The sequence below is a fragment of the Elaeis guineensis genome, chromosome 2 (assembly GCF_000442705.2).
Source record: "Elaeis guineensis isolate ETL-2024a chromosome 2, EG11, whole genome shotgun sequence".
Lineage (NCBI taxonomy): Eukaryota > Viridiplantae > Streptophyta > Magnoliopsida > Arecales > Arecaceae > Elaeis > Elaeis guineensis.
This window is the reverse complement of record NC_025994.2, coordinates 85499128-85522003: the sequence shown is the minus strand read 5'-3', so window position 1 is coordinate 85522003 and position 22876 is coordinate 85499128. Positions and strand designations below refer to the sequence as shown.

Sequence of the window (22876 nt, the reverse complement as noted above, 5' to 3'; positions counted from 1 at the left end):
TTGTCAGATAATTTGTAGCAATCCCACTTTGACCAGGACTGGTATTTACAGATCCTTTTTGAGTAATAAACGTAAAAGGAATCCAAAAAATCTAAGAGCCACCGAGTTTTGCCCGGAATCGAGTTGTGTTCTACATGGAATCTTTGCTAATAATATTTTATTTTTTTATATTCTTTTCATCAAAAAAATAATACTTCATTTTTTTTTTTAATTTCGATGACTAATTTATATTTAGTCCTTAAATATACTCACGCATGACAATGTTCCAAGGTGGTATGATAATACGCCATCAATACCCAGGAGTTGCTACAGTTTCAATTCTGATAGCAGGAACCTGGGCTTAATCCTCCCTCTCCTGGAAAGTCTCTCTCTCTCTCTTCCCCCATCAAAAACCCCACAAACGGCCGCCCCCTCCCTCTCTCTCTATCTTGCACGCTAGCACACAAAAACAGAGTGGGCACTCTGTGAAGAGAAGAAATGGAGCCCCTTTGCTTGATTTCGTTAAACAAGAGTATCCACTGCTTCACCCCGAAGGTAAAGCGAGCTTTGTTTCTATGTGAGCTTTCAACTGGAGCTCTTAACGGCGTTATTACGCATCTGACAGTGGTGGGGTGTTCCATGGCATTTGAGCAGGGGTGTTCGAGGAAGGAAGAGAAGCCATGTGATCAACACCGCCTCCAGAAAAGAAACGTCAGGTTTGTGGTGCGTTTGGTCTCTCCTCTGATGTCTGCCATCCTCACCTTATCCGCTCCCAGCCTCGTTGCTCCTCCAGGTAGGGACCGTCTCGCGTTTCCCACGATGGCCCTCCTGCTCTTGTAGTTATTACAAAATTAGAATTTAATGTCGATAAACCCCCTCTTTCTTCCTTTCTATCCAATCGGCAGTAGATGGCAGCTATTGACATGGGGAAAAAAAAAAGGAATGGAAGGATTGGAGGATTTTATCATTTGCTTTTGGGGCTGTACTAAATCATAAATTTTATCACACATCTTGGGCAAAAAACAATAACTAAGATTTTCTGTGATGTCATTTTCAATTTTTCATTTTTACTTTTATTGGTTGTTTGTTTTATTTTGACATTCTGAAAGAATAATGTATTTGACAGTCACAAGTTTTTTCCATTCACAAATCTTCTTGATGCACCTGAACTCTGTGACCCGTATTCATTCCGTGGCGTTCACATTTATACCACGAATGAAATTCTCTTTTCCTTACCCACGCATATTCCATACTGCATTTCCTTTTTTTCCCACCGAATGGCCATATGAAGTGTATGTATGAAATTTAAAGTTTTATTCTATAATTGCAAGCTATACAAAAATAACTTAGAAATTCACATAAACACAATGCAGTTTACACTGTAACTATCAAAAAAATATATCATAAAATGCATAATAAACATCTTTTGGGGGATAGGAAGATGCACAATATGTATCTACATCAAACGAGCAAAGCCTTTGCACACTTTTTTTGGCTTTCTGCAGTATCCTTTAGTCAGCCTGTATCTGATGGCAGAGCCTTGTTTCAAAAAGCCTGCATTGGCTGCCATGATATGGGAGGAAACATATTACAACCTGTGAGCCACTGAACTCCATTTCAATACCACAGAAAAACAGGTTACTTTGATTTTATTTTCCTTATGACCCCTTTCCACCTGCCTTGCTTTCCAGGGTGCCACTCTCTTCATGAAGGATCTAGAAAGGTATACCAGCCATTGCTCCTCTGATAACATCTTTCAAATTAAAGACAGGCTATGACTGAAAGACAAAACTGGTGTGCGATTCCAAGCAGGAATGGTGTTGCCACGGAGGAGGGTATTTACAACATCACATACTATGGGAAGGGAAGAATGCCGGCAAGTAGGCCTTACTGATTCCATTATTTACAAACAAATCAAGTTGTTGATGGTAACTGCAAGTAAATGAACAGAGACTGCTGTTGTCTTCAGGGTTTTGGAGAGAAATGCACTCCAAAGGGTCAATGCACATTTGGACCCCGGCTGCAGGAGGATGAGATCAAGTTGTTGGCAGAATTTGTTAAGTCACAAGCTGACAGAGGATGGCCAAATATCGAAAGCTATGGAGATTGACTCCTGCAGACGACAAAATGTCCAAATGCAACTTCTGTTAGCAGCCAGATAAACATGATGCATTTAAATTCATAGACTTGTTTGTTGACTCTGTTACACATCCAAAGCCCTGGAGATTGAGTGCTAGACTAGAAAAATCCATCAGTTGCATTTCAATTGTTTCTAAAACATTATGATCTACTTTTTATGAGATTTAATCAGAAGAAAGTACCTAATGACTAGCAAAATGGGTGAAGCCAGTTATCAAAAAGAAAAAAAGCAGTCATATTTGACCTTTCGAGATGTACCCAAATGAACACCAGCCCAGAATCTAGAAAGCATTTTCTTTTTATCTTCTTTTTTCAAGCATGGATGAATATGCATAAATGTGAAGACTAGCGTATTTGTGGATAACAAGCGTGCAATAAGAAATGTGAACGAGGGTGTTACAGTTGACCAACTGTTGACTGGCCTGTCCAGGTTCAATAAGACTTAACTCCATATCTTGCTGAGAGGCTGTCCAACCAGGCTCGTAAGTTTCGAGAAAGCCAAGCTTTGCCTTGTTGGGAAGGTCATGAGGATGAACAAAAGGAACCCCAGGTGGCCATCCTATCTCCATTCTTATACTCCCACATGGGCTGTCCAGTGACTGTATGTGGCCCTCACATTCCTTGAGATTACAGAATCTCAGCTTGATGCCCTTCTTGTCTGCAATTTCCTGAACCCGTTCCTTCAGGACCCTCTGTGCTTCAAGACGTAGCCTCTTCGAAGGGGGCAATGGCTTGCATCTAGCATTGTTCTTCCTCCTCTTCATCAGAGGTTTCAAAGATGCTGCATCCAATATTCCAAGGATCCAAGTCATAGCAGAGACTTTAGAAAATAAACCCAGCAGAGCAACAAATGCAATTAAAGACACAGGATGGAGACTTTACAAATGCAATAAAGCAAAAATGAAATCAGCGGAAACTAACCGGACCTGGAACATTACTTAATGAAACAAAAGTGCAATTTTTATATCACAATTGCCAACTTAGAAAGCATAAAGTGATAGAAAACACCGGATATTAAGTTGTCAGCAAAAACAATGGTGATATCTCAGACAGCAGTCAGGTCAAAAATAATCTGCCAGTTGTGAGCTGTAACACAAAAGGTATATGATCTGCTTTGGCTGGCTGATAAAGACCAACAATGCAGTCCTACTGCTTTCAAGGCACAAATTTCCCAATTAGGATACGAGGCTCTACAAATATCTCTTGCTCTAGAAGTAAAACAGGACAATCACAAGAATTTTACCCATCAAAGAACATATTTACCAATGAGACGTTAAGGATCAATGAACTGTTATTTTACAATGACACTTTAATATTTTAAACCATTAAAAAAAAAAAGAGTCTGTTGAAAAATTTTCCTTTGGAAAGAAAAAAATGTGTGGGACATTTGCATGTGTTCTCAGAATACCTTTCCTACATAGCAACCAAAACAATGTCCGGAGAGTAATTAAACAGAAAATACATCATTGGCATTTTGCACTTGCCACCCTTTGACAATGAATGCTTTTTGAATGTTTTAGATTTAGACTAATTTCAAGATCAAACAATATGAGGGATACATGACAAACTCTTGAATCCATTGTGTGTGTGTGTGTAAGAGAGTCTGAATGAGAGAGTCGTCAAACATATAGGATGAGAAAAATGTGCCAGATAGGCTAAAAAGGAAGTTAAAAATCCATATATGTGGAAATGGCAAGCTTTAAACTTAAGAAAGACTAAAAATATAAGCAACTAAGGAAAAGTTTATAAATCTGATATTTATATTAGTGAACATGGGAATTACAGTACACCCATCCAGCTTCCTTGTATGCAGGCCCTGCACCTGCATTTATGATGAATGAGTACAGTCAATGAAAGAATCAAAAGCAAGTTGACGCATTTATCATTTTCATAAAAATCCAGTCTAAATATTGTCAGGCATTAACTGTCAGGAAAAACAGAAGTAATGATAAGGTAACTAAGGATAGCATATAACTTCACAAGCAAATGTAAAATTAACTATCATTAAAGTAACAGAGGTCAGCTGATTAAATATGCAAAAGTCCGGCACTTACTAGGAAACTAAAGCAAGTAAGCTGTCTGGCAGAAAAAGCATGAACATAAAGCAAGAACAAATTGCTGACACTGGAAGAATCTTCTAAGCTACAGCAGGAAGCAAAGCAATCCACAATCACCAAATCCAGATATCACATCAATGTCAATGAAACATACACAGGGAACATACTCTTTCAATTGCAGACACTTGATACAAAATAACATAGTTGTACAAGCTGTTTGATCAGATAAAGTGGCACACACATGTATGCATGTGCACACATGCACACACTTATATATAAGACAATATCACTATAGATCCTCGATGAGAAAAGGATTTGGAATTATAACACACTGACTAAAACAAGGATTTAGGTCCTGTTAGAATGGGACAACACCATTCTTGAATTGGGATGCCCTAACCATCCCAGTTGCATCCCAACAATAGGGACACATCAAGATGGTTGGGACAGATTGGGATGCAGACCCTTTCATCCCCTTTTTATTATTGTTGTTCGTAGTTGTTTCGGTCCATCCTGATCGCATCACCCCATCCCAATACCTATTGTTGAAGGAGCAAACAAAGACGAGGCCCAGCCCCAAGATGTCAACCCTTGGATTAAAATAAGTATATGGATATACAATTAATTACTAGCCCAAGGATTTTGGTGATATAATTTTGGTTGGATATGCCACTATCTACCTAGGAAATTTTAAGTTCTCAATAATTGCCTGTTAAGAAGATACATTTATCACAAAGTTACCACAACCACAGTAATCCAGCCTTCTCCAGATTAGTGAAGGCTGACCTTAGGAATCAATATTTGCTAACCATTTCTATTGAAGCCATAAACTACAATATTTTCAAAATCCTTTTCAGAACTTTCATTTATGTTCCCTTAGGTCTACCATTAATCTTTTTCTGACCCTTCAAAATAATTTCAAGCACTTATCCTTATTGGAATATCCTAAAACCTGCATTACCATATACCATCTTAGTTCAACTTTCTATCACTCTATCCTCGACTAGAGAACTGTTGTCCCTTTAGCTTCCTCTACAATCTATTTTTTTATCATCTAACCATATAAAATCTTAACATTCTTGGTTCCCTTACACCTTCTTGACTTTTAAACATTCTAAAAAGTCAGGTTCAAGTTATACATGATGTAATTCTTATAAAGTTACACCTCTTTTGATCAGACAACAGAGGTCCCACATCGATGATCTAAGCCATGGAATGTGATTTGCTACCTCTAAACTGCTTATATATCAAAAATCATGTAATTTGGACATATCTAACCTATGCTGGGGTTCTCCAAATCATATGACTTTTGTGAGCAAACATTTTAAAGATAGTAGATCACATCTAACAATCGGATCATCGATAAGGGATCCCCATCGTCCAATTCAAAAAAGGTGTGACTATATAAGAATTATACAAGGTGTAACTTAATCCTAACCCAAAAAGGGTTGATTCAAAAAATACATATTTTTTAACTACCTGTAGGTCTCCAAATCACATGATTTTTGCTGTATAAGCAATTTACAGGTAATAGATGATCACATCCAATAATTCAGATCATCCATAGAGGACCCCCATCAGCAAATTCAAAAAAGATGTAACTTTATTAGAGTTAAGCCAATTGTAACTTGATCCTGACCTTTTCAAAAGCACAAAATTATAATTCTTATTATTATATACAAAAGTTTCCCTTTAGTCAACAAGGCATAGATGCACTAGGAAAGGCACATCTCCACCCTTTACCAAGTTAAAGGATACGTCCCTTACTATCCTTTTTCTCAACTAATCAAAGATTTTAAAAAAAGGAAGTATATTGTGCTATCTCTTGGCCATTAATTTTTTATTGTAGCCCTATTTTCATTACCATTTCCATTAATTTACTATTCAAATGTCCTTTTACCATTTTCTTGATGCCTAGGCTTTTATTAGGATTTTATGAGTCCAATTTAGCATCCATCATAATCATCTCATTGATCAAATATTATATCGCTTTACAAATCACATACAATGTGATTTATCTTCCTCGATACCAACAATTAATTCATTTAGAAATAGTGTAAAGAAATAAAGACTTGGTTCCAATACTTTGTGTAGGTCCATTTGTCACAAGTAATTGACTTGTGTCGCCACAACCACTTTTGATGCTAAACATGAACCATAAAATCAATGCAAGATCTAAGCAAATTTATCTTCCTTAATGTCCATTAATTTATCTCACATGGAACATTATCAGATGCTTAATTAAAACTTAAGAGAAGCCAAAACTATAAAACACATCTAACAATTCTTAGGAGTTAAGCACATGCTGTATGGCCAATAGGTTGGTCAAATATCACATGTAAGAGATTATATAAGTCTAGTTCAACATGCACAAATAAGAATATAAAAGCAAATTTAGCATTTAATAGGAGTTATTTGGATGACAAATTTCATTATAAGAGGTCAACATAAAATTGTGTCTTTTACCGAAAATAAGGAGTGATATTATCTGCATGAACAAGTATAGAGACATGCAGATAAAAAATGTCCACATGACATGTGACTAGCAATCATTCCCTCTATCATGGCAATGGGCATCACTAGCCCTTCACCTATTGTTTGCAACATATCGTCTGCATGAAACATGGAAGTGTAATTGACCCATTGTAGCCTATTATCATTAACATAACAAAAGTTTGCAAGAAGTTTCTCTCGCACCACCTAAGAAGATAGGCATGCCAGAGAACTTGTTGGCATAAGTCAAATGGCAAGGGATAGATATGTGTACAAATGTATCACCAACAATAAAGCAGTCAGAAAGATGATGATCAAAAGGAGCATATCAGAGTAACATGGGTCCAGATGCCTTGACCGTCAAGGGCTTTTACTACCGTCAGACCAAGTTGAAGGAAATGGATCAAGATAAAGGTGTAGCCTGGACTACGATAGTAGAGAACTAAGTTAACACTACTACTAAAAAAGCTACTAGTAAGTTAAACTAAGGTAAGATAAGATGTATTGATTTAGATTGTTGAAGAATCCTTTTCTCAACATTACAATTTGATATGTAAAAGTAGCTGCTCATAACTAGTAAGATGTGTGCCACTATTCCTTTGGACACTTGTCCTTGTAATTATTTGTCGCATTACTCGCTACTGTCGTATATGATAGGTAATGCTATCTGTCCTCTCACATCATAGATAGTGAAAAGATAGTTGCCTCACTCCTTCCATGTCATGGATAGTGGAAAGATAGACATAACTAACCTCTTTGGATTCCACAGAACTAAGGTCTCATCATAGGCCAATAAGTCTCGCTCCCTTGAATTTATACCATATTTATTCGATCTACACCCTTGATATTTTGGCTTGCACTTTTCTCACTATTTCAGCCTTCAGATCACAATCGATCTGTATGTGATGTAAACAATGAGAAAAACCTATTAACATTTACAAAAACAAGATAAATGAAAATTCTTGATTGGTTGACAATTGCACCACTCACCACCTTACATCACCAATTGTCTTCCAACATCAACAACTCCAACCTTTTCTTGCACAAAACACTAAATTTAAGCAGACCAAACAAGATCATCGACCTTCCGGGCTTCAACAGACTAGGGAACTTTCAACCATAAATTAATATAAAAATTTATCTTGTCATTGAGCATTGTCCATCTTTTGACTATCCATACATTAGTAAGAACTTTAGTGACCAGAAGTGGTGCAGATGCAGGTGCATGGAGCGGATTCAGCCATTTAAGTGAGGATATGGCAAAGCTAACCACATTTAGAAAGCGGGTGTGAGGATGAGTTTTCAGATAGATTCTGAAGCAGGAGAGGCACCCTAAGTGGAGCTTTCCTGCTACTAAGGTTAGGATCTTCAAAACATTTGCTTCTTGGCCACTTAATAGCTAGTACTAATAGAAATATGGTAAGTGTTTTGGCCTTTTAACCATGAGATCACCATATTGAAAACGATCTAATAGTTACCATTTTGTGCATGTCCAAAGGTCGATGTACCTCCTTTATTTTTAAAGTAACTAAAAACTTGACAGTTGTAGGTGGAAACAAGCACCTTGCTGCTCTAATATACATAATCATGCACGCATGAACCTATATAGGTCCGTTAATTCGAATTGAATTATTATGTTAGCAGGCTGTGTGCATTCGTTGAGGAGCCAAATGATAGTAGCAGTAAGGAGTAACAAGTAGCAATACTAGAAGGCTGACCTACCATCTTGGGCTGCTTGAAGCGTATAACTAGGGAAGTTGTGCTTAGTGAAGAGTTGATCAGTAGAGTGTGACCTCTGCATAAAATCATCCACTGGTATGGGAATCTGGAACTGAGCTTCAACACCATGGCCAGCAGCTCTCATCTCTGAACAGCTCAGACTCGCCATGGATCTTGGCATGAGCTTAAATGCCAAAGAACATCGACCATACATGTTACCCTGCAAAATGCCTGTATCTGTCCTGGGCTGGGCTGGAGTAACATAACCAGCAGTCGCCTGGTAAAGTGCCAGTCCAGGGTAGATGATCGCATCTTGGGGGCCAAGATCTGCATCCACCAGTACCCAACGCCCTTGGAAATCCTTTATATGCAACCCTGCCCTATCTGACTTGACGAGAGTAATCAAACTCTTATCAACCTGATTCTCTTGGTCTGGGAACATAACCAACTGCCCATCTTCCTGTGCTGTCAGAGAATGGTGCTGTGCTCCTTGGAAAGATGGTCTCGAGTGACAGCATACTGAAAGAACTGATGAAGAGATTTCCCTAGACCTTAAAGGAATATTATCAAGAACCTCAGCAAATGAAAAGCTACGTAAATTCAGAGAAAAGCTGATAGCATCCAAGATATCTCGTGCAGCTTTGCCAAGCACTGCAAATATGTCAGGCAAACCAGCAGGAGGAATCTCCATTCCAGCATTGGGCTCCGTTGGAGTAAGACCAGGCCTATAATCATATGTTTCTTGCCACAACTGAGGATCTGCATAATAACCAGAGGTCTTGCACCACTCACGGGAGTCATTCGAATGAACCATATCGGCAGGAGGGTACGGACGGTGGTGGAAAAAGAGACGAGCCGATTCAAGACCAGACCTCAAAAGAGCACCATCAGCAGAAGGTAACTGAATGATTGCAGCTGAATACTGAGCAAGGGATTGCGTGAGGGTCGAAACAGAGATCTTGTAAGAATCCGAAGGAAGCCCCTCCGAGGCTATGAGATCAGCGAGCCTTATACGACCGAGGGATGGCATAACAGGTCCAGCCATTGCACCCATTCAAGATGTCTAACAACTCGAAAGTCTGTCAAGATTATCAAAACTCTTTTAGCTGCACCAAATTGTTATACGAGAAAAAGAAATCAAATACGAAAAACTGATAGATGTTAGCGAATAAATGCAGAATTTTGATTCAAGTAACTCGGCTAGATGCGTGATTTGTAGTGAAAAAGATCGGATTTTTTTTCCCTATGGGAACAAGGGCGCAAAGTTTAGTTGTTCTTAAGCTATTCAAGAAGACAACGCACTCCTCAAACTAACCCAATCCGTCTAATCTTTCTCCTTACAAACCCTAGAAAGGCAAAGAAGCGCACGGAAACAAGATAACGGCGAAACTGCCAAAAAGACCAAATCGAACCCGTCGAGAGCTTAATAGAAAGAATCGGACTGGGAGAAGAAAGGCAGAGATTTAAGGTCATACCTTTGTCGCATCGGAGAGATTTTCGGGGAGATCGGAGCTCGAACAGCGGCGGCGGACGGGGGGGACGGTGAAACCGCGACGGGCGAGGGAGCGGAGCGCGACGCCACAGGCGGGTGGAGGTCAGTAATGGCGGGCGAAGAAGGGAGGGGAGGAGCGCCGACCGGCCGGTGTCGACGAGGCTGAGGATGGCATCAGAGGGAGAAGAAGAAAGGGAACGAGGGAGGGAGGTTAAAAAGAAAGGAGTAAAAAGTCGGTGGGGCGATCTCGTAGGAAAAGAGAAAACAGGGGTCACTGTAAGTGGGCCTGTGGAGGCCTTCGAGGGGTGCTCATTTGATAAGCCTACATTTTGAATGCGTTTCTGGATAAGCCCAAAATTAAATTAACCATTTTTGAAAAGAGTACTTATGTTCTCAAATTTTCATGACATTAACATTAATTAACATAATTATACTTGATTTTATGATATCCTATTTGGTGAAGAAAATATGTATTAAATATGATTAGCAGCGTTAGTCTTAGGTATTAGTGGATGCTAAAGCCGACAAAGAAAATAAATTAAGATTGTGTTTGGCAGCTCGCAATTCAGATTGCTCATAATTTAATGTGGTAATCTAAATCACTGTATTTAGTATATTTTTTTGGATAGTAATCCAGATTGTCTGGACGATCTAAATTGCTTTATAGAAGACAATCCAGATTGTCTTATAAAAGACGGATTGCCTTGTGGAGCAATGGCTATCCAAATTATCACTTCTTTGGCGATATTGCAATAAAAATGTTGGACAAAATTATTCTCAAAAAATTCATACAAAACTGATTGCCCACCCTTCCCCCTTGCCCCCATTCCCCTCCGCGTGTACCTTTGGCCCACGGCTCCTCCATCTCTTTGTATGCTTGCGGCTCCTCTGCCTTTATCCCCCATCTTCCCTGTGGCTCCTCATTGCCCGTCTCCACCACGCCCACAGCTCCACACACGCTCGCCTCCTCCCCACCGCCTCAATGCCCACGGTTCCTCACACCCCTCAGTCTGTCACTTCTCCACGCCACCACCACACTCACACCACTCCCATTACTTTTTATCAAGAAAAGAAGAACAGTAGGACAAAATTATTGAAGATATTTTGAAAATTTGATTTTATATTACTGATAATCTGATTGTTATACCAAAAATATCAATTAAGATTTTCAGTAATTTTACTATTGCATTATTTGTGTGTACCAAACACAATATGAAATTCTGATGATGCAATCCATCTTGAAGGCAATCTACATTACCTTTCGAGATTGCCTGATGATGCATCAAACGCAACCTAAATTCTAAACCCCACCGGCTCAAAGGGAATGTTTGTTTTATCTTCTTAAAGCCCCCAAACAATCTCTATTTACTTCACCCCATCTGGATCAAGAGAAATGCAGAGAGAAAGCTGAAATCACTGGTTCCATCAAGTTAAAATTTCTTATTTGGACAGAAACAAGAAGAGTTTTCTTCCCTAATCCATCATGTTAATCTCTCTATAGGGATACTCTCTGTCTCTCCTTTTTTTTCTCATGCCGAAGTTCTTTTTCCCCTCTCTTGTTTTCGTTTGTTCCCCGTCTCTGGTGTGAAACGTGAAATGCATGCTTCAGAAAGAGGTTCATTATAGTTTGTTCACAACCCTGCAATGTAACTCAACGTAGTGCGAAATGAGCATGCATGGCATCATTGATCTTTACACAATGACTTCCAGAATTGTTGCACTGGAGTGGAACCACACATTTTGGATCTTAAAATAAAACGTAAGCTTATACTCCAGAAATATGATTTGATTAATAGATCATGCCAAGGATGAGTGTGCATATGTCCAAATGATGCTTGCACTATACCAAGCATTACTAGAACTATGGCCTCGACATATCTTCTATGGTACATACCCTCGTGTAACATTTTTGAGTTGCTTTGAGAATGTAGAACTGCAGGACAACAAAATTGTGTCAATGCCCCTCTGCACAGAGCCACTTCAAGAATTCTAGCAGATGATTGCCAGAGATGAAATTTTCTTTGCCAGTCCAAATTTGGTCATGACTCTCCACAGGCTGCTATGGTAAATAGTAAGCTCTCCATCTTATACTGAATTTAAGAGTTTCCATTGCTCTATCCATTACCATTGCTGCGGAGTGCAAAACCAAGATACCTCAGGGACTGCTTGACAATAAAGATGAGGCAGGCAGGTCCTTAATGATGGAGAACGGTTCTTATTTTGGCGATTCTTCAGTTGGGGCTGGATCAGAATGCTTCGTCCTAGGTTCTCGATCCCCCAAGTGCAAAGAAACGCAGAGATCTTCATCTGATAAGTCCACCAGTGGAGAGGGAGTCCTTGATTCATGGCTGGCTTCTTGGTTGTGATGCATGGGGCACGTGTCAAAGTTTGGAATGAACTGATACTCCTTCACATTGTTTGCAACCTCAACCATGTCAACATGGAATTCAACATTTCCAAGATGAGGTCCTTGTTGGATGTTCTGACATAGAGCCTCAGAGATCTCCTCATTCTTATCCTTTGGTAGGCTGCACTCTAGAGGAGATGGCTCTCCAACAGTAGAATCAAAACCAGCTCGGAAACCCCTCCTTTGCTTCCGTACCGCTTCTTTATTCACAGAGAATTTACAACCAAAGTAAAAGTCAGCAGATTGTCATATAAATTTGGAAAGGGAGGGGAGAGAGAGAAGGAAACATAAGACTGGTATGTCCAAAGTCAAGAAAAACACAAACCTTGGAGTCCTGCACTGGTCGTGATAAGATCAAGTTCCAATAAATCAAGAAGCCGACCTAGATCAACTCCACTTGTCCAGTTCTCTAGATCATGACCACTTTTGAGCTTTAATCTCCCACGATTAGCTGTCCCACCCCATATGAACCCTATAGGTCGCGGTTTCTCACCATCCTCTCCCATCAAAATGATGAGGCTTCCACTATCACCTTCGAGATCAAAGGTTTGTTGGTTCTCACCCACAACAAGAAAATCAGTGAAAAAGCATATTCCTTTTTCATCATTATATTCAAAAGCATAAGCCATTATAGTCCCTGTAGTTAGACCAGAGCTTCTGCCCACCTTCACCACATGCTTCCCAATGAGGCTGTTGATTTGAGATTTCAAGTCTACAGCCTTGACATCTCCAATCTCGCCAACTCCTTTCACTGCAGTCATGACATTAGATATGTCGAAGCTATCTGCAAAGGGGATAAACGCCCCATCAACCCGAACAAAAGTCTCTGCAGGTGCATCAAAAGGTAAAATGTATGTTTGAGGATCAGAACCTCATTCAAGAATTCATTAGCAAAAGCCATTGCGGCCTCAAAAAAAAAAAAAAAGTGACCAACTTTCACAAAGATGTTGCTGCTTGGTTACGAATTCCTGTTACAATGAACTGCCAACCAACTTACTGGCACTCATAATGGGTGCTATAAATGCAGTATTGTTTATCAATGGATATGGAGCGCCTAGGCATGATTAGTTACTTGAATATATGTCATTGTACAAGACATTCAAAAGGAAATTTCTGATGACCAGGCAAATAAACTTTAAAGGTCGGTACAAAGAAACTTTATTGTCTAAAAATATGACTAGTCAAACAGTTCAAAATATTTCTTCAGGCTGTTATTAGGTTTTCAGATGAAGCGCCTGGCAAAATCAGTGTCCTAAATATTAAAGCACTTGCTTTGCAATAAAATTTTGGGATGAATGAACGTGTTCCACTGATGTCATAAACCTTATGGCAAGTTTGATATCCTATATGGATACATAATCATGTACAAAGCACTAATTATCTTCAATTATATTTACCTGGGTTCGTTGAAGCATATGTCCCATACCACACATCATCTGTGGTGAAAGATGTTGCCCTCTCCACATAACCTAGGTATACTCCAGGTCCATGGTTGGGAGGTAAAGGATGAAACATCTTCTGGTGAGGGTAATCCAAATCAACTGCCACATGCCAATTTGTGAGAAAACCTACTTGTCTATTGCCTGTTTGGCTCTTCACAATTGCACCCAGCGTTCCACATGTCTGTTGGCATGCTACCTACGCATCAGATCAAAATAATCAGAACAGAAAAAGAAGCAAGCTAAAAAGGAACACAAAAAGAGAGCAAAGCAGCTAAATGGAAGACTATCAGGTCATGGATGTTAAGGATACAAGATATATGATTTCATCCAAGAGTTCAAAGATACTACAATCAGGAATAAATTCATCTCTAGAGTCACATTCTTTTGTAAAATGTGGCTCTTTTCTACTGGTCAACACTTGGCCCCTATTCTTTGGGTTTCTGCCCTGCCAAGGACTAAACAATAGAGCAAATGCTACATCCTACAAGTTTTGCAGCATAAGAATCCATGCAGCAAAGCTCTTGCCCTCCTTAAACCCCCCAAGCCCTCCGACCCTCTGATCTCTCTCCCCTGCATGATCGAATCTTCGAAGCTCCACCCTCCACCGCATGCACTTGTCTTCTCACTCAATTACTCATATCGCTCCTCTTTGACACTAATTGACACCGACCAACACCTAGGTAAGCCCAACCTCTCTCTCTCTCCCCCCCCCCCCCCTCGCCCTCCCTCTCCCTAGTTCCGTATGCCAGGCTCAATACAGTACAAGTATGCACCATATCAAATTGGTCGCTGGCTAGTATGAGCTCTAGTACCAGTCCAACAAACCTTGGGTATGCCACTAGAGCAAGTCCCAATTCACGGGCACCTATTGCCATTGTGCTTCTATTCCTTTGGCAAAGCTGAAACCTATGTATAACATTAATTTGCATGAATAATGGATAATAAATAGGAGCAAATGGCAATTATTTTTAGCAAGCAATATAGGTGCACATTTGATTCCTCTCGTTGATGGAGCAATATGGTACTTATTTTGTTAGGCAATATCAGACTCCTCTCGTCTGACATAAATTATAAGAGACAAAGTCAAACCATCTATCCATAACTGAGACAAACTTTCAGCCTTTAAGTCTTATTGGCGAGTAAATGAGAAACTCAGATGCTTTTTCTATTTTTAATAACTCTAGCTAAGTCTTCCACGCTGCAATCACCAAAAGATAAGATGCACACTTGCCAAAGGAGCAAGGGTGAGGTTTCTATCAAAGCCTACTCAATCCCTCGTAAAAGAATCTACTTAATCCTGTACAATTAAAACGTCATTTAGCATCACTTTTATTTTTCCATTTTCAAAAATAAAAAATAGAATTTTCTTTTTATGTATGTTTCTAAAATTTAAAAAATATAAACATGTTTGGTATAGTTAATTATCTTTAAAAATATAAACATGGCAATGATGGCAGAGGTGGTGATCATGCTAGTAAGGGTAGTGGAGCTAGCACTAGTGTTGATGGTCAAGGTAGTAGTGTGGCAGAGGTGGTGACAGTGTTATAGAGACAACGATAACAATAGTGATGGTGGTGGAGGCATCGATAATATGGCAAAGATAATGATGATCATGGTGGTGTAACTATGGTGAAGGCGGCAGTGACAACAATGTGGTGGGGAGCTAGGGGAGAGGAGAGTGGTAGGGATTTTGGAGGTGTCCTTACATGTATATTTTTGCCCATTTTAGGGTTTTGAGGATCATTGCATTCTTTGGGGATTTTGAGAGGTAGCCAGACCGAGGCATTTATATCAGGATTCCTTCTCATGTTTGTACTCTTCCACCATTAGTAAAGCTTTCTCTGATAGCCTCCATCTATGAACATATTATCTCCCAATGTGTTTGGTTCGTAATTGAATTGAAATAGAATCAGAATGGGATTTGAATACTAGGAGAAAGTAGGGATTGGATTTTGAAAGATTAGGACATTCCTTTCCTCCCTAAAATCAAAATGGGAATGGGACTCCCCCAACTAACCAAATGGCTAGAATAGGAGTTACTCATTCCCACTCCCATTCCAGAGTCAAACTCCTCCCAACCAAACATGCCCTAAAATGGGAATGACTAGCTCCCATTTCAGCCATTTGGTTGGGAGGAGTCTTATTTTCATTCCGATTCTAGGAAAAAATAGAAAAGCCCCAATCTCCCAAAACCCAATCCCTACTCTCTCTTAGGATTTAAATTTCATTTCAATTCTAGTCACAAACCAAACATGTCGGGGGATATGGCCATTCCAATTCTGATTTTGATTCCAACTCTGATTGCAAACCAAACGCACCCAATGATTCTAGGAGCAAATTTTGCCCCAAAACTAGTCCAATCATGTTATTGACACTCCCAAGAAAGCACTACACCAGAAACCATAGAATGAGTTGGAATCAGAAAAAAAAAAATCAGAATTCTATGTAAATTTGATTATAAGAAAACCACGTGAACTCATGAAATGATTCCAACAAGAGATAGAACTATTGTTTTTGTGGAAAAGAAAGGATTGTTACTTCACATTACCCCTTTCTTCGAACCCTCAAACTAGGAGTAGTTCTAGAAGTGAATTTTGCTTCAAAAAACTACTTCCACAAAGTGAAGTGGACACCAACAATCCATCAACACCAGCTGAAAGGTAGCAGAAGGCTTTTATATTACTCACCCAAGGGGAAGCGCCGAGGCAGAGGCGGGTTGGGGATGACGAAGGTGAAGTGCTTGAAGGCGGACATGTAAATTTGTTTCCTGATTTGCTTGGTGGACATAGATCTAGACTCTTGTCATAACACAAAAGCCCCCACCCCGTGTGAACAAATTTTACATCTCTGTTTAGTAAGATCTTTGGCACCTGAATCAAGAAAGTCTTATGCTTAATAATAGTCAAAAGTGATGCTTTGAGGCAATTCCAAATTAACCCAACAGGGCAAACCAAAAAATATGGATCAACAATTCAAGGAGGCATTGACCTTCGTAGAAGATGCATACAAATTGCTTAGCTTATCTTGCAAAAGCACTATAAATAGGCTTGGGTCTGCTAGTTGGTACCATTTTCCTCGAAACAACTGCCAAGGAGAAGTTTTAGGTTTGGACCCAAAAGTGGTGTTCCAACTGTATTTCTCAAAAAGGAAAACTAGAATATTATTTGAGTCAACATCCTTTCCTTATATTCCATGTTAAAGATTGGGACATACTCCATCTAGGTTATAGGAAATGATATTGTTGTACTTTATATTTATATTATAAAATTATTTGATATATTGCTTCTGTCTGCCTTATTTTTCTAACTAAAAATAAATAATAATATTAACATGATAATGTATTATAAGTATAAATAAAAATATTAATTCCATAATAAAAATAATATATTTTTATAAGAATAATAATTTGTGGAATTAATCAATATATTATTATGAAATATATTGATCACTACATTAACAATTTACAATAATATATTTTTATATGATTAATAAATATATTTTTATGGAATATATTAGGGATAGTTTTGGTAATGTATGGTTAGTGATTTTGGACTCCCATGAAATATCAAACAAATTACTTATGGATAACCAGGGATCTTGAATCACCAGAACAGTCATCAGGGATCAAATTACCCTGGGATATGGAACAATAGTAATCTATGATCACCAAAGCAATCCCATTTGGGTCATCAAATGCCACCTAAATATACCAACACAAAGTTTAATAGTGTTGAGGTATTTAGGATTTAGGAAATCCACCAGCAGATCTTCATGTCAATTAGCATAGATATGATCTAGAACAAAATCATGTAATTAATGTAATGTTATTAAAAAATGAACTTGTCTTAAAATGCACTCACAGGTAAGCTAAGTCAATCTGATAAACTATAGAAGATTCAAACAAAGCAAGGTAAATTAGAATTCTTAAAAAACAAGGTGTGTGATTATACCTGAGATCCAGATCCTATACATGAATCAGCTCCACATAATTCATCCACAAGTTCAGTGTACAGTTGTTCTTTAGGAGCTGGTGCTGGTGCACCATAATAAGAAAATTCAACAACATCCACATCACACCATATACCCGCTGGACCCTGCTCAGAAAACAAGAGGGATAGCTGATGATGCATTTGAAATACAGCACAGTTCAACTAACTCATCATCATGGACATCACAGAAAATGCAGAATACCTCCTACCTCAAGGGCTCTTGGTAAACACTGGATATGACTGAGCCATTGTCTGTGAACTTTTCGAGCCACAAAAACAAGAACAGCAGGTATGTCAGTCAGTGCTCCATTCCTAATTCGAAATCCTACTGCTGTGCCAAGACTATAACGGTGTAAAATCTTGCTATGGCATGCTCTTATAGTCATTAAGTCAAGCAATGTGGTGGCTTGCTTCCCAATTGGCAACCTGTCAAGATTTCCTGTCAAAACTCCCTTCTGGAGGTTTCTGAAATAGTTTGCTCGATCTTCAGCAGCACCATGCAGTTGGGTCGATGTTGGCCACGAAAAATATGCAGCATTGCTTTCAGGGTGCTGACTGCCTGATGCGTAAGGTTGGAAAGATGGATGAGGCAGATTGGGATAGCTTCCTATATTTCTATCCATATATCCCCACATATGTCTAAAGGACCTGTCATGCATCTGATAATGAGGCTTACTACTTAAATTAAACTATATTTAAAATTCTTTCAAGGTGTGATATAGATGTTTGGGAAAGTGAAGCATGTACATTTCACAAACCACCGGTATAAGTATCATCAACTTCTCTGTTTGAAGAGGTGTCTGATCATAAGGCCAATTATAGTAAACAACTAGAGCAGAAGAAAGGACAAATTAGAACTATTGATAGCACAAATCTAGCTGAGAATATGCTGAACATGTAAACTATAATTGGGGCCCGTTAGAAAAAGTTGAAGTGTAGAGCAAGCATTGTCAATCAAAATGCCACTGATTTGGCTTTCATATCATGACATTAGCAGAACTTGCAAAACTAAAGTGATTAGACATAGTGAAAAACAGAAGTTCCATGATCTAGACATCCAAAGAATATCATAGTTTAGATTTCAAAGTTCTTGGATGTGAGAAGTAACAGAAGTGCCATGATCTAGACATCCAAAGAATATCAAAGTGCCATGATCTAGACATCCAAAGAATATCAAAGTTCTTGGACATTTATCCCATACCAATACCAAACTGCTATCCAGTCTCATACCCTACCAACATTCCATATGTCTCACTGCCTCGTATCATACTGTGTACCGATACTGTTATAGGATAGTGCAGGGTCGTGTATCAAGACGGCAAACCTTGCATTTAACATTTCTTTTCTTATGATATTGAAATTTCTTTTTTTCCCGAGGAAAAAATTCAGTCTTGCTACAGGTAAGAAGAAAATTAGAACAAACATTCCCAGGGGAAAGGACCCATGTTGCTACCTAAAGTTGAAGCTACCTGCTGCTAATATGTGAAAAAATATACTGCCCGTGTTGCCATCCACTCTTTGATGAGAAATCTGGGCAATAAGAACAAAAAGTGAAAATAGAAAATGCTTGCAAGAACTAGCATGTTACTTAACATAGGTTTGGAAATGAAAATAAATCTGCAAAGACATCAACAAGAGCGGCAAATGTGCAACAAAGTTGTGAGGACTCGTGCATTGGTGTATTCAGTCCCGCATCGGTTATTTGCTGAAAAGATCTTAGGTACTTATAGAAGACAAAAGAACCCACATAATATATATCGGCTCATCTTTTTGGGTGAGGTTCTGGGTTGTTACAATTGGTAGCAGAGTTGATCCAGCTCATAATCTATATGAACTAGGAGATACTGCAGTACGAGTTCACTGGGGCTGATCATGGGCCGATTGAGGTGTTTATGAATAGATATATGAATTTGGAACCTTAGCCTGGCAAGGACACCGAAGCTTAAAATGGGGGGAGTATGTGAAAATCCATGCAGGCATATATTTAGTTCCACATCAATTATTCGTTAGGAAGATCTTGAGTACTTATACAGGACCAAAGAACCCGAATAATACCTTTTTAGATGAGGTCCTGTGTCATGACAAAAGTAGTCTTGCTTCATGAAATGTTAAAGAAAACCAATACGAGTTTAAACATAACAGGGAAAACTGCCACATTGCATTGTTAGAAAAATCAAACATAGTCAAGAACAAAAATAGGTGCAAAAAATTATAAGGATTTTCCTCTTACAAAGAAAAGAAATTAGCGAACGAAGAACTCGCATTTCTATAAGAAAGTAGCAGCATACACTGAAAGAAGAACTTGTCAGTTTTTCGTTCTTCCTCACCATGCATTTGCCGTAATGAGGACTAGTAGGAGAAAAGTTTACGAGATGTATAAAGTCTATAGCACACTAACTGCAGTACTGCACCATCAATCGAAATGGAAAGGAGGAATCTAGGCATGGTTGAAGTGAAAGATTGCCATGCTTCATATGCTATTAAAAGTGGGATTCGAACCCATGCCCTCTCAGACCATATTAGCTTCAAGTGACATACAACGAAACGTTACAGGAGATAAAATCAAAAACCAGATCAAAGCATGATAAGCCCTGAATCTAGATCACAACTTTCAATCACAGAATTCAATGTTTATATTTTTTGATGATACAGAATTCAATGATTATAACAAGTGAATCTATATCACAGTTTTCAGTTAGAGTTTTCAATGATTATGTAACAAATAACTGCTTCAATTAGTGGTTCCAGATAGAGAACAATAAAGAAATAAAATATTCAGAATATAGATATGGAGTACTTACTATAAAGAGTTTAAGTATCAGGCTCTTACCAAAAAAAGAAAAAGAAGAAGAAACTAAAAGAGAGTGCAGTAACAGGGGATAAAAAAACAAGAATATGCTTGAGAAAAAAACAAAAAACAACATTATTTTCTCTCTCCTATCCTGGACTGGGATCATGAATCCCTGCTAGCAAATAACTTCCGCAAAAACAGGGGGAAAACATTACATGGATATCTATGAGAAAAGATTCAGAACAAACCAGAGGCTCCCAAAAACCAGCACCAAGAGAGTGAGCAAGAGAGAATGAATCCCTTGCTATGGCTCGGAGGTATATGATGAGAGAGGATAAAAAAGAGAAGTTCTTTTGAAGGACGAGGAGAGGTGGGGGTTCTCAAAAACAGCAGCTTTTTGGCATGGTGGAGGAAACCCATTTGGTGGGCTTGGGTTGGAATCTTACTGCCAAGCATCAGTCACAGCAGCAGCCAACTTGCAGGGGCTTGCTATACGGGGCGAAAAAGACTGGAGCTTCTTTTGCTCAAGAAAGATAAAATGAGAAAAATTTAAAATAATAATAATAATGGAGCATTTGAGAAGGACAACACTTACAGGAAAATCTATCGTTTTCCGAAGGGAAACGTGATGAGAATACTGTTAAGCGCTGAGATCTCAGAAAATCCATTTGATGGCTGGAAAGTGATATTAAGTGTATCTCTTTCTGGTGGGGGGGAAAAAAGAGACAAGACGAGGGAAGAAAAACAGAAGAAGTTGTGAGGTCAGACACACTCCAACATGGATTTATTTTTTTTTAATAAATTAAATAAATAAATATATCCGTAAAAAATAATAAATAAAATATTTAACAAAAAAATCAGAAAGATATAGCAGTGAATCCTATAAACCTATATGATTAATCACATTAGACACCATCCAATCTATTATACTATTAATTTCTCTATAAATATGAGTAATCTCAAAAGAAAACAACAAATGCAACAATTACCACCGATCTATGGGCTGGAGATAAAATCTGATTCAATAGATAATGAATCACAAAGTCATCTAATAATTGTCTAAAAGTTTTCTTCCAAATAAATATCGGTCACCTTCGATATTTGAATAACATAAGACAACCCTTCCCATGTTGCATCCAATTGCACCATTGGAACAATTACATCATAGATCTGAACACCATCTACAACTACCAAAGTACCACTAGCACTTCCAATACTAAAGCTAAATCTCCTGTAATACCATTTGTAATGATCATCCCCCTCCGAAAAAAGCCAGCTAGAAAGTATTTACTTGAATTCTTTGGCTCTGTATAAATATTTAAAATATCTCCAACATATCAATAATATATGCTAGTACAAACTTTCACAATTATGCTAAATATGTGAAAAATCATGTTTCCTATTAAGTAAACAACCGTTGTATATCGCATGCTGTGTATACGATAGAATCAATCATAGTTGAGATCAATTACATATGAATGGAGCTATTACACCCCTCCACTTTGCAACCATGCGTTCCAAGTCTGATTCTTGGATGATGTGTTTCTAAAAATTTAAACCTAAATCATTATAATGCAAATGAATCTCTACTCTTTCTCTTGAAAAATATAAGGATCATACCCTCGTCATGTACCTACCAAATGTGGATTGTAGATAATGCAAGCAATTCTTTGTTGCTAGTCAAATGAAACATGATAGATTTGTAATAGTGCATAAAAATTTAAAAGATGATATTTTAGAAACCATATTTGGTAAAGCTAACTAGGACTAACTGACAAATATCTCAATAAGAATGATTTGCACCTAGAAAGGCGGAGGTTTCTATATCATCTTTGATTATTTTTGCACCATGGATGGATTTATTTTTCTCAAAAATATTGTGACATCCTCTTATCATAAATTACATTGTGTGTTTTAAGAAAATCATTGGCAAGCTTGGATTAATCTTGTCCCGACTTGTACCCCAAATCGAACCTTCCACAACAACTTTTCTTTTGTTGGATTCTTTAATGTGCTAGTCTAATTTGTGACATTTGGAAGATGCTGTATGTACATATGAGATATTATCCGTTTTGACCCATATCAGGTGTCGCACGAATTGTGCTAGTCTAATTGTACTTCAATGATCATTAGGTGGTCATTAGGTGTTGCGATCAAGGGCTCAGATGAGTCGGTCTTTACGTCTGCACGCGTGAGGTATTGTCCACTTTGGTCCATATCAAGTGCCACTGTCCTATGTAAAATACACCTTGCTGGGAGAAAAAATATCTCATCTCATATAAATCAAAATCTTTTTGACTCATAATCGATGTGGGACTAAAAGTACCATCCTCTCATAATTTTATACATATTTTCTATGAGACAAACA

At 38.3% G+C, this 22876-nt stretch overlaps 3 protein-coding genes across 10 annotated transcripts; 1 reads left to right on the top strand and 2 right to left on the bottom strand.

The window, feature by feature from the left end:
• Positions 1-321: 321 nt before the first annotated feature.
• Positions 322-2316, top strand: LOC105056235 (cytochrome c6, chloroplastic). Of its 2 annotated transcripts, XM_029268050.2 has the most exons (6): positions 322-534; positions 634-772; positions 1485-1576; positions 1671-1702; positions 1792-1855; positions 1949-2316. In XM_029268050.2, the coding sequence occupies exons 1-6, from the start codon at positions 478-480 to the stop codon at positions 2087-2089; spliced, it is 525 nt and encodes a 174-aa protein (XP_029123883.1). In that variant the 5' UTR covers positions 322-477; the 3' UTR covers positions 2090-2316. The 2 variants fall into 2 exon arrangements, 1 of the variants encoding a protein (XP_029123883.1); XR_012138623.1 differs by lacking the exons at positions 322-534; positions 1485-1576 and having other exon boundaries at positions 637-772; positions 1671-2165.
• Positions 1312-10127, bottom strand: LOC105056241 (uncharacterized). 4 transcript variants are annotated; one of them, XM_073252014.1, is made up of 5 exons: positions 9863-10127; positions 8391-9466; positions 3902-3940; positions 2519-2899; positions 1312-2092 (listed from the first exon to the last, which is right to left on the bottom strand). In XM_073252014.1, coding segments are annotated over exons 2-5 (1473 nt in total). In that variant the 5' UTR covers positions 9442-9466; positions 9863-10127; the 3' UTR covers positions 1312-2090. The 4 variants fall into 4 exon arrangements, with proteins under 4 accessions (XP_073108115.1, XP_073108114.1, XP_010936693.1 ...); XM_073252013.1 differs by having other exon boundaries at positions 2541-2899; positions 9863-10126; XM_010938391.4 differs by having other exon boundaries at positions 2566-2899; positions 9863-10122.
• Positions 10128-11597: 1470 nt separating this feature from the next.
• LOC105056229 (protein NARROW LEAF 1) lies at positions 11598-21003 on the bottom strand. Of its 4 annotated transcripts, none has more exons than XM_073252010.1 (7): positions 20757-21003; positions 17927-18276; positions 17679-17822; positions 16416-16598; positions 13684-13924; positions 12612-13112; positions 11598-12486 (listed from the first exon to the last, which is right to left on the bottom strand). In XM_073252010.1, the coding sequence occupies exons 1-7, from the start codon at positions 20962-20964 to the stop codon at positions 12095-12097; spliced, it is 2019 nt and encodes a 672-aa protein (XP_073108111.1). In that variant the 5' UTR covers positions 20965-21003; the 3' UTR covers positions 11598-12094. The 4 variants fall into 4 exon arrangements, with proteins under 4 accessions (XP_073108111.1, XP_073108112.1, XP_073108113.1 ...); XM_073252011.1 differs by having other exon boundaries at positions 11600-12486; positions 17927-18365; positions 20757-20894; XM_073252012.1 differs by lacking the exon at positions 16416-16598 and having other exon boundaries at positions 11600-12486; positions 20757-21001.
• Positions 21004-22876: the final 1873 nt, after the last annotated feature.

What these genes read in the sequence shown, in the direction of transcription:
- LOC105056235 (XM_029268050.2), top strand. Translation starts at nt 478, where the DNA reads ATGGAGCCCCTTTGCTTGATTTCGTTAAACAAGAGTATCCACTGCTTC. An exon ending in TCCACTGCTTCACCCCGAAG is followed by an intron (nt 535 to 633) that starts GTAAAGCGAGCT and finishes GCATTTGAGCAG; the next exon opens with GGGTGTTCGAGGAAGGAAGA. An exon ending in TTCATGAAGGATCTAGAAAG is followed by an intron (nt 1,703 to 1,791) that starts GTATACCAGCCA and finishes GATTCCAAGCAG; the next exon opens with GAATGGTGTTGCCACGGAGG.
- LOC105056229 (XM_073252010.1), bottom strand. Translation starts at nt 20,964, where the DNA reads ATGCTTGGCAGTAAGATTCCAACCCAAGCCCACCAAATGGGTTTCCTC. An exon ending in GTATAGGATCTGGATCTCAG is followed by an intron (nt 16,599 to 17,678) that starts GTATAATCACAC and finishes TTCTTGATTCAG; the next exon opens with GTGCCAAAGATCTTACTAAA. An exon ending in GACCAGTGCAGGACTCCAAG is followed by an intron (nt 12,487 to 12,611) that starts GTTTGTGTTTTT and finishes CTGTGAATAAAG; the next exon opens with AAGCGGTACGGAAGCAAAGG.
- LOC105056241 (XM_073252013.1), bottom strand. Translation starts at nt 9,441, where the DNA reads ATGGGTGCAATGGCTGGACCTGTTATGCCATCCCTCGGTCGTATAAGG. An exon ending in GGAAGCTGGATGGGTGTACT is followed by an intron (nt 2,900 to 3,901) that starts GTAATTCCCATG and finishes TATTGGATGCAG; the next exon opens with CATCTTTGAAACCTCTGATG. An exon ending in GTCTTATTGAACCTGGACAG is followed by an intron (nt 2,093 to 2,540) that starts GCCAGTCAACAG and finishes TGTCGTCTGCAG; the next exon opens with GAGTCAATCTCCATAGCTTT.